This window comes from Hyposmocoma kahamanoa, unplaced genomic scaffold, assembly GCF_003589595.1.
Source record: "Hyposmocoma kahamanoa isolate Upper Pololo Valley unplaced genomic scaffold, ASM358959v1 67, whole genome shotgun sequence".
NCBI classification, from domain to species: domain Eukaryota; kingdom Metazoa; phylum Arthropoda; class Insecta; order Lepidoptera; family Cosmopterigidae; genus Hyposmocoma; species Hyposmocoma kahamanoa.
Window position 1 is genome coordinate 1,535,885 of NW_020653855.1, and position 11,648 is coordinate 1,547,532.

Here is an 11,648-nt window from a genome sequence, read left to right on the forward strand (position 1 = left end):
GCAATTTCGACATACGATACTATACGTAGGAGGGGTATGTTGTTGTTTATGATGTTTGTAATATAGTCTTGGGAGGTTGTTAAGCATTTTAAAAATAAACCTGTACAATTATATGTTTAATATGTGTAGATATAGGTGCTTTATTAATTAACTGACTTCAAAAAAAGGAGAAGGTTCTCAATTCGTCTGTATGTTTTTGTGTTTTTTGTATTTTATGATACTCGATAAATTTGTGATCCGATTTTGATGATTCTTTTTTCTTTTGTGGTTGTTTATGTGTGTGTCTGTGGCACCCGCGACACAGGTTTCCCCTCAGTAGTGGTCCCTTTTAAATTTGAAGAAAATATTCCACCTCTTAAGGCTCAATTTATATTGCGGGGCAACGGAATGGTAGCGATAAATTGTGTAACGTGCAAACTAGATACGAGCCAAAGTCTGCCGCGGAATTCTCGAGCATACTCGAGAATGCTCGTGCATTCTGCGGAAGATTTTGGCTCGTAACTAGTTTGTACGTTACACATCATCATCAACTTATTTAAGAGCTAGATTCTTATCGGTGTAGCCTTCTCCACTCCTCACGGTAGCCAGTTTGGTAGCATAGCCAGTTCTTTGACCTCTTTATAGCTGTTCACTTTGATCTTCTTTTTTATTTGTTCACTATACGTCATTCTCGGTCTTTCTCTTTTTATTTTCCCTTCTATCCTCCCCTCAATTATCACTTTCACAAATTCGTCATTACGCAACAAATGTCCAAACATTTTACCGTTATACAATGGACCATAAAGTTTATTATGCTATGTATATAGATGAATCCGGTTGGCAAATAGATGTAATTTTGAGGTTGGTTTTTTTAGTACTCTGCACTAAGATTATTGTTAAACGTTGCTTCTGCAGTGCGGTAGTGTAACGGCGCCGCGGAAGATCATCGACGTGGAAGTGGTGTCGGGTGAGCCGGCGCCGCCCAGCCGCTGTAGCCGCGCGCCCAGTGTCGCCAGCACAACCAACCCCGCAGAGGTAAATGCGAACAGTTAAGAAAGCGCTGCTGCTCGATACAGCACGTATCGTTCACCAGTTCTGTGCTATTATGATAATAATATGAATAAATATTCAATGATATGTGTACTTTAAGTACACGCAAAGTTGTATGGAAGAAAAAACGGATCCTTTGTATTTTTTTCTGCGGAACTTAATTTTAGGTTTAAAGATTTTATTTCTCCCTAAGAGTTTTCATTCACTTAACATGAGAAAAGAAATAACTAAATATAGTACAGTTGAAATATCGAACGACAAAGATTGAGTATAAAAATTATTCTACATTAAGTGGGTTGTTGCTTATTTAAACGTGAGTTAGTTGGTTGAATCGCTAACGTGAATATTGCTATACACAATTAACAAAGATATATAGAACGGCCAAAACTAGAAGCGACATGCAAGTAGTTTAATTAGGACGGAACGTTTGGTACTTTATATTATTATTGTATTTTGTTTATTATTTATAATGATAATATATGTATTATAATAGATAGATAATATAGAGAGATAATATTTGCAATTTTAATATAATATAATATGTGAACATTGCTTTTTGTTTTGTTCGTTGTATTAATTTTATTTTATGTTATTCAAGTAGTGTTAAATTTTTATTATTATTAATATTATTTTATTTAGGAAGTTTTTAATTATCTTTCTTTTATCATACAGATACCGCGCGAGTTGAGAAGAACGAAGCAACTGCTCCTTGAAATCGAAGCTTTGTACCTGATATTGCTCAGGCTTGAAGAACTCAACGATCCGTTGGCGATCTCCAACGCGCTTATATTGAAGGTATATTTCTTTTGTTCAAATATCCTCGGAAATGTTCGCTTTTCTACTACAACACTACAAAATTAAAACTAACATCAAATATACATTTTTCATCGCTGTGTTAGGCTGATTGCGAATGATCAGAATAGGGTGTCCCAATTGAGTGCATAATTTTGTACATACAGTCGTTGAAAACCAAATACAAAAGATCCGACAAACAAGCATATAGAAAAATTCGTGAGGTTCGCTGTTCGTTCCGTGGCTTAGTTGGCATAGCGTCTGTCACGGTCTGCTAGAAGACGTCAGTTCGAATCCGGCTGGATCGAAGGAGTTTTCTCTAAGTGTTTGGTCTTTGTATTAATAATTATAACAAAACTAGTGGAGTAATTTCACAAAAAAATATCACGGTGGTCAAACATCCTGACATTTAATAAAATATTTAATCACCAAATATTAATTAATTTGAAATATTAATAAATGTAAAAGAGTTCGTCCTGGGAAGTACTGCCACCTTACCTAGTTCTGCCGCCAAGCAGCTATGTGAACATTACTGTGTTCCGGTTTTGAAGAGTGACCGCCCAGTTACCACGCCTTCATGTACATTAATGGCGAATCCGAATTCTATTTATTATGCAACAATATTTAAATTCCTCTCAATCAAATGACCGCCCGGCCGCCGCGCGGTCGTCGCGCGGGCCGCCGCGTAGATCAAATTCAAGCCAGGCTAGCCGGCGTGCCCGGAACGCTCATTTAAATTAAAACGTAAATGCTAAACAAATTGAGCGTATTTTGCCATGACAGTTAGACGCACGCGGTCGCTGCGCGTCGGCAACGCGGACTCCGCTCGGCGACGAGTGCGATAAAATTCGTGTGCTAATGAATTTACAGGCACATGGGACTTGTCAACTTCTGTTTCAGAGTGACGGGAGCAGTGGCAGTGCCCCTCATATGTTTGCTATTTAAAGCTCTGAGTGGCACTGTAACTGTTATGAACAGGCGTGTCGTTTACTATCAGACGCACGAATTGTTCGTCCCGCCACTTGGTATTATATAAAAAAAATCATCCTTGAACTTGTGTTGGTGCAACCATTCCAATTTTTCAACATCAGTCACCATTTCAATGTTTTTTGCTTAAAAACATTTTGTGTTTACAGGAAAGGGAAGAGAAACAAAAACAACTAGAGCTGGCCCAAAAAGAGGCACTAGAAAACGAGCAAGAGGAGGACTCTAACGTCTTTCTGAGGAACATAGAGTCCGTACAGAGGAGGCCTAAACAGGACAGCCCTAAAAGCGAAAGCATTGATAAGAGACAGGTACGTTCCAATACTGCTAATCTCCTTTTGAAGAGAAAACATATGACTTTATAGGGGTCTATTAATAAATCCAAGTTGCTACATGCTAAAATTATAACATATCATTATTGTTTTAAGACAAAACTCCGTGGTAGTGACCCGTTTAGCTCTTACAGGTAGTCTCGATCTAAGATGTTTAAATTAACCCTTTCGCGGGCTGTACTCAGTATGCGGCTAATTTAACTTTTAACATTTCAAAACGGTGCTAAGAACGTCCCTTAGGACATTGACGATTAATTTTAATCCCCCAAATAACCCCCATATTTTTTGAGGGGGGGTGGCAACATGTTTGCCTGTGTCCCTATGGATATATTTTGTAATCAAATAGTTGCCAGTGCCGACTTCGAAGGTGTCAACTTAGTGTTGCCAATGCCCTATTGTTTGACCTTTAGGTTAGGTTGTGCTTGTTTTTTATTCATAAAATAATAAACCACAATCAACATCGTAATCACAATCAACTTTAATATTTATATATTATGTTTATGAGTTTACTAACAAATTACAGAGATATGGTAAAGCCATAATATTAAAATAAAAAAAACGCTCTGGTTATCTTCAGGCTCGGATTCGTAGTCTTCGAGGCTGTCTTCTGATCCCGAAGTATCTGGTATAGTTAATAATTCAATTATCTCTTTGTTTGTTACTGCAACTCTAAGTTTATGTTTTCGAGGCGGCATCTGAAACAAAAATCAAATGGGCATAGGCAATTATTTATCTCTATGTGTATAAACAATCAAGCATAGGCAACTATTTTGCCACCATTCTAGGCAGTGGCAATTTCAAATATTTCGCATCATATCTATCATACAACTAGGTAAAACAACAAACTTCTATCATAATATGATAGCTTCGATATTCAATACAAATAAAATAATTGAATACTCACTTTTCTTACGGCAGAATTTTTGATTTTTTTGGATTTGTATTCGAACTCCTAAAAACTAGCCTCACTTTTCTCGCGTCTTCACAAATCTGTCAAAATCATACGCTAGCATTTGATTGGTTAAACCAAATTTGTTACGAGAGTTTCTAAGAGATGGCGTCACCTACATAGGGTAAAAGAATACCAAGCAACTCAATATACTTGGAGCTATATTTAAAAATATGCCTTGGCAAACATTTTGCCTACGCCCGCGAAAGGGTTAAACATTTGTAATGATAAATGTATTTACAAAGAGCAACCTCTAGGTTTCTTGCTCATTCTTCTCAGGGAAATCTGCCTTACGAATGAACTGTAGTTTAATCAATATACCGATTTTAAGTGTAATTTGCTTACCTGTGAAAAAAAGATTAAAGAGCGTAGACTAAACTGCCTCCGTGGCCAAATGGTCACCAAGCTGGTCTGCCACGCATAGGTCTCAGGTACGGTATCCGGGCTGAGAGAAATATTTGTAAGGCTTAGTTCTCTCGTGAGTTTGGGTGTCATTTGTGCTTATCTGTGTATGTATGAGTCCAAGGCCCCCGCGGTAGAAGATTTTCATAGTGCGGGGCTATGAGGGCTATGAGTGTGTGCTTTATTTATTATTAGAAATGAAACGGATAGTGATTAGGCGGGATACCTTTCTGTAATAATCTTCATTTGGGACTGTAAATGTTTCTGGCATCCCACTTCGCCGTACCGGTCATTTGAGAACAGTCCCCCGACGCATAGCACTTGCAGAGAAAATCCCGCGTGCCATCGGACTTACTTACTATGAGCGTTTACCCGCTACTCTCAGACTTGAACCGTCTGACGAAACATTTAGGTGCCGGCTGAAAGACCTTGTCTTGAAAAATCCTTTATACTCTCGAATTGAGTATTTTCTATTTTTATTCTAATTTTTACCACATTAACATATTCTTGTATAATTGTTATCAACTTATGGCGATCCTTGATGGAGAATGATATTTGATATGTAATTTAATGACAACAATATTATATAATGAATTGTTAATTTTCTAATCATTGTGTGCTTTTCTTATAATTTTCCTTTTTGTCTGACGATCTCAATATAATTTCTTATACTTTGACATGTGATGCAATTTATACTAAAATGATATATTTGAGAAATAAATGAATCTGAATCTACCGGACATCCGGCGAGCAACTAGGCCGGACTGCCGAATATCCGGCCGCCGGATATTTGGCCCACTGTCGCAAACATGTCGCGACCGATTTACAGCGCGCATCGTAGTGATTGATCGATTAGAGAATGAATGCACTTTCACATTGACGATTTGATATGTAGTCACTGGTATTTTGTTGAAAGGATAAATTTATTCGATAATACAATCAAATACACAACAGAAAAATGTCAAAAGTGAAAAATGTCAACAATATGGCAATATTTTAATGTCTCTCAAATATTTTAGTGCTGTTTCTTTGTTGTGCCGAATGCAAAAAAAAAACATTTGTTTTTCATTTGATGTCGTTAATTTGTTGTTTGTGATCTAACTAATCTAAAACTTGATACCAGTATTGCTGAAAAAAAAATTCTAAATTTATTTACACGTTCCATAATTGTCGGTACATATTGTTTATACGAATCGATCGAGATTGCGATCTTTTCATTTAGTGGTCTGGTAATGTCAAGCTGTATCTAAATTGACCAAAGCTTGAAAGAGTTTATAGCGAAAAGCTGTCCTCTGAAGCTGGTCTCGTTTATGAAAATAAACGGAAACGACTTTTGCTACTAAATGCAGAAAAACTGGTCTCCATAATTTGCCTTGCCTTGAAATTTGAGCATTAAATTTACAGATCATTCTTTACAGTTACAAGTAATAAACAGATACTGATTGGGATTTTTTCCCAGTCCACATCCACATCCGGAACATCCGGTATCCGGCCGGATATTGTTCTACTATCCGGTATCCGGCCGGATATTGTTCTACTATCCGGTATCCGGCCGGATAGTAAAATTAGTCCGGATACATGATAGTTACCGGATATTCCTAGTTATTATCATAAAGTGCCAGATAAACATAACTAATTGCCTGGTCTCACACTAGGGCATTATCTGTACCATGAGTACCAGAAGGAATTCGCTTTGGGGCACTACCTGAAACACCCAGACCAGAACCAAGTTAGAAAAGTTAATTTCCCGAATTGGTCCTACCGGGACTCGAACCCGGCACCTCGGCATCCGGTAGAATCTTTATGTCCATGTAACAAGAACGTTAAAGACGTATGTTTCGCAGTTATTTATATTATTATTTAATTATTATTATATATGTGAATCAAATTGTAGTTTCAGACAATAAATTCAACTACCGACCAATAAGTATTATAATTTTATCCCAACATCACATGGCGACCCTGGCAGGATACGTCAAAAAATTTTGTTGTGTTAATCAAAATTCTATTGCATAATTTCGGTGCGTTCTTTTTCAATACCAAGATGTTAAATTTCTATTGTTTTTATAGGTAGTAAACCTAGCTGTAGGGACGAAACCGGCGCCAGTCAAAAACCTTTTAGACGAAGACAAAGAAGAACTAATAGGAAGGTTGTTTTCTGGACTACTCCACCAGGACAAGCTTCATCAGGTGCTAGCTGTTAGAAAGGGACGGGTAAGTGAAAATAAACTGAAATTTTACTCTTTTCAATTTATAATATTTTTTTATAATGCTATAGATTTTGTTTTTATTTTCAAAAATACAATTCGTTACTCGACAAACTGTTGCTGGTCGATTAAGTCGGCAATGTCATGTTAAATGGATATTGAAGAAGAATATTTGCTTTGAATGTGGCTTCGTTCGTATTTTTTAAGCAACAGTCTACTGTTGCTTAAAAAATAATTCACAAGATTCTTTAGCTCTAGCTTCTTGTGAAAGAGTTCGTCCAGGGAAGTACTGCCACCTTACCTGTTTCTGCCGCCAAGCAGTAATGTGTTTTCCGGTTTTGAAGGGTAAGGGTGCTGGTGAAACTACTTACTACCTGTTTCGTGAATTCAGAACTTTAAAACGCTCCCCTGTAAACTTGGCAATTTCGACATACGATACTTTACGTGGGAGGGGTCGATTTGTTCCATGACTTTTTACAAAACATTTTGAATTAACCGAAAATAAACTTTAAAATTGTTGCTGTACTATCTAACGCTTTTAGATCTATATTTTTAACTGGCAGACGTCTTCGTCTACGTAGAATAAGGTCCTCGTGTCTCCTACTTTACTAAACTAATTTTCATAGTTTTATTGGTTCTCCATACAAACTTTCACGCTCGCACACACTTGTATAGTTGAAGAAATATCTCGTTGATAACCGCCCGTGTAACGCAATGTCGGAAAGGGGCGTCCGCGCAATAATCAGCGCTTGTCCCGCAGGCGCTGGTGGCGCGCTTCCTGACGCGCGTGCCGGCCGCGCACTCGCGCGTGCGCGCGCTGTGGCAGCGCCTGCTGCGCGCGCTGCCCGCCGCCGCGCGCCGCGACGCCTCGGGGCTGGCCGCGCTGGCGCCGCACTACCGCAGGTCAGTGGCCGCTCTCCCACCCTCCGCGAGTTGCTGCATTCTTCATCTCTGGCTACTTATTTTTAACCGACTTCGAAAAAGGAGGAGGTTCTCAATTCGACTGTTTTTTTTGTACGTGTGTCACGCGATAACTCCGGTATTTGTGAACTGATTTTCGTGATTCTTTTTTTGTTGGAAAGAGGGTACCTTAATAGTGGTCCCATTTAATTTTGAAGAAAATATTTCACCTCTAAAGGTGGCAAACTGGGGGGATGAGTGAGGTTTGAGGTCGGTTTTTTAGTACCCTGTACTGAGATTATTTAAATTATGTTTGTTTATATCTTTCTAACGTTTGATACCTCCAATGAACCCCTATGCCAACCTTATTTTTTGCACATTTTCTGTTATTTTTATAAACAGCCATATTTATTTACATGCTAATGGAATTTTGTTCGAAAAAAAACCTATTTTGTGAAAAAATTAAATAAAAAAGCAAAAACAAAATAGAAACAGAACAAGCCCAAAAATTAAGGTGTAGTGTTCATTCGAGGTATCGATGTAGTAGCTCTTAACTATTGTGTCAACCAAAACACTGCAAGGCTACAGTACATACGAGTATATATAGTGTTTTGTAATTTCATAACGAGAATCTTTCAGCTGTTATCAAGAGCAAAGGAAGTTATTAGTTTTTCCAATAGAAATATCTTATTTTCCAAAGTAAAATTCTAATCGCTGGATAGATTTCTTTAATACCTAATGTACAACGCAACTTAAATATTTTTGTGTTATTTATTTACCTCAAAAGTTACAAAAAAAATAAACCAAAAATCCTCTACGCAGCTTTCCTTAAAATGCTGTTTTGGATATTACAGTGTTTTTCTTTGTTTTCTTTTATGTTGGAATAGGGGTACCTCAATAGTGGTCCCATTCAAATTTGAAGAAATTATGCCATCGCTAGGGATGGCAAATTAGGGGATGAATCCGATTCATTGAATTTCACCTACTTTCCGTTAACCGACTTCAATGAAAATTAAATAGAAGATTCCACACTTTTGGGTTTGATTTTTTTTTTATAAAAAAAGGTATTTTTTAAACAGATACATTCAGAACACGTCAGGGTGGTCAGCGATACTCGAATCCTGCAGCTTACTGTCAGAAGCTTTCGATCCTGCGAGGACGCCCTACGCGCTTACCACACCTGTAAGTACAGTTCACCATTAATCACGGGCTTTTTGCAAGGCTGTACAATCAAGTTACGCACTTTGAAGCTTTGTTTTTTTAGGACAGCGGCGTTATTTTTATATGTGACGTCAAACTGATCACACTGTATTTTAATCTAAACAGCAAATGTTATTGAACTATGTGCGCTTTTTATTTACAACTATGGCAGCCTAATGTTTTGACCTACTGCCTCAAGCAGAAGCCATGGATTCAAATCCAGACTCGCACCTCTGAGTTTATCGGAATCATCGAGTATATAACCAGAAATAGAGACGAAATAAGGGCCTTCCATGGTAAGTCATCAGGCAAATGGGCCTTATATAATGAGCCTCTCGTTTGCGCTGAAATCACAAATTAGAAAACTGAAATAGTACATCGCCAACAACTGACCTGTATGTACGTCTCCGTATATTTAAAAATTTTTTTGTATTTATTGTAATAAAGATAATATCTCTAACAATCGGTGCCATTCGATTCGGTGCTGTGAGAAAAACAGCAAAACATCTAATTACAAAACAAACGGAATCACATTTCATCGGTAATTAAATATGTAATTATTACAATTTTCGTCAAGTTAAACTGGTCGATTTGAAGTGAAACAATTGACGATACCTGTCAATTGTTTTGACGAATTCTGGACCAATCAGACCGCAGTTGTCACCGTAATGATTTGGCAAAATAATTTTTAAACAAATTAAATGACATTTCGTCTCTATTTCTGGTTATATATTTGAAATTTACCATGGCCTTGGCGAACTATGGCCTAAATCCTCGCCTGAAAGGAGGTCCGTGGCCAGCGGTGGGATATATAAATGAGTTGATGACGTATATAGTCTTACTGTTGTGGGAAGGCTTGAGATTTCCAAAGCGGATTGAGAACTTCACACACATCATTATGCCATTATACAGGCTAACTCTTAATATTTGCTTTTGAAGTTACGTTACTCCTAAATATGACACTATATTATTATTATCCAATAGTTCTTATGACCATTTCCTTAAAATTGTAAATCCTATAAACATTACATGGAGCGACGCACTATTTTAATTCAACATAGATATCAAATCGGCGTGTTCTTATTACATGTATATGTATATTATGAAATGTAAATATTTAATTCGTTACTTGTATGCCAACTGTCAAAATTAGAATAATTCTTTATTCTTATTTTGACAGTTGGCCTACAAGTAAGGAATTAAATATTTCATATTTTAAGCACGCCATTAGTAATCATTACAACGTCATAAGATCCACAATTCAGACATTTTTGGCAACATTTTACCTATTTCTCAATTTATCGATAAAAATATCGACAACCACATGACTATTTAAAAATTTTACGAAAAGTGGCAACCCTGCAAATGTTATTTTATGTCGTCTTCAAAAAGACACTATAGTGGAGGCATTTACTCAGCGATGGAGTTTACTTATTTTATGTGTTCTTTTCCAGTTAACCCTAAGCTGCGTATGCGCATTAATAGAAAAAGCATCGGCGCTAGTAAACACCCCCGAGCCAACATCAAACGAGCGACAATGGTCGAAATTCCTTAAAACACTTGCGCGGGCGTTGAAGAACACAACTCTAACAGTATCAAAACCGATACACCCGATATCCGAGGCTCGATTAATCCAACACTTGAAGCAATTAGATTCAAGAACAACAATCGAAATTTTACAACGAGGTAAACCAGCTGTAGATTTCTCTGATATCACCAAAATGGACGTGTCAGAACAATTGGTCAAACATTTGTGTTGATATTTGCTTTGATATTGGCTGCGTTTGGCCAATATGTGCGAATGGATTGGCTGTTGTATGACAAACGTTTTTGTGAGCTGTCAGTAAAGTTTAAGGTGACATTTCACTTGTGATAGCATAAAACTTATTTTCTTTATTTAATACGTAATCATGGCGCCACACTTACTGAAATTCAATGAGCCTCTCTCGCAAATTATGTTCAATTTACTTTGCCGCGGAACTTTTAGCAGTAATATATGAACTTTCATGTCAATTATGTAAAGTATATAGATACGAGCCAAAAACCATGTCAACTATTCTTGCACTGTCCCGGGAATTCCCGGAATTACCGTATCGTATCTAATCCGTCCGTCCGAAACAATTACAATCGGTCATTATCGGTCTAATGAATGAAAAGAATTAATTAAATATTCTTTATTGCACAATGACAAAACAGAACAGTAATATATCACAGAGTAAGATAATGTACAACAGGCGGCCATATTGCTAAGGAGCAATTTCTTCCAGGTAACCTTAGGATAGAAATTTAACAGTTGCAATAGGGGGGAGGGGGTGCAACCAAAGATTATCTTGTAATGAAAGTGGTTATAAATAAATACACTATTCATCAATAAAGTAAATATATAAACAATAATATCAAATACATACATTATTAGAATATATACACAAAATAATAATAATATAATTTCCGTTGCAATTTTTATTATTGAAACATTCAAGTATCGCGATATAGTACTCGAATATTAAATAATATTGCACGATAAAAAACCGAACACTGAAGTAATGAAAATTGCACGGAAATTAGGTAGTGAACACTAGTCCGAGAATCACCACTGTCAAATAAGTAATACTCGACCATATGAAAAGGCACTTGTCTTTTGCTTGGCCGAGAATTAGTTATTTGATAATAATTGTTTCAGACGGATGTTGGACGGGAGTAGACACCCGTTTGTAAGTTGCCATTACGTTTATGATACTATGTACAATTTCTTTACAAAAATACGCTTCCATTTCGCTATGCGACAATGTAAAATTGAACCTTTGAAATAAATGGGCTGAATTTCCGAAGGTGTGGTACAATTTTTACTGATTG

General features: G+C 37.0%; 1 protein-coding gene across 1 annotated transcript in view; it reads left to right on the forward strand.

The window, feature by feature from the left end:
- LOC113232180 overlaps nt 1–11,065 on the forward strand; it is a 29,355-nt gene extending 18,290 nt beyond the window's left edge. The window contains exons 11-17 of the mRNA XM_026466821.1: nt 895–1,014; nt 1,702–1,824; nt 2,958–3,116; nt 6,559–6,702; nt 7,456–7,598; nt 8,675–8,777; nt 10,250–11,065. Of these exons, the coding sequence (XP_026322606.1) occupies nt 895–1,014; nt 1,702–1,824; nt 2,958–3,116; nt 6,559–6,702; nt 7,456–7,598; nt 8,675–8,777; nt 10,250–10,555 (1,098 nt within the window). The 3' untranslated portion in view covers nt 10,556–11,065. The remainder of the gene's footprint in view (nt 1–894; nt 1,015–1,701; nt 1,825–2,957; nt 3,117–6,558; nt 6,703–7,455; nt 7,599–8,674; nt 8,778–10,249) is intronic.
- Nucleotides 11,066–11,648: the final 583 nt, after the last annotated feature.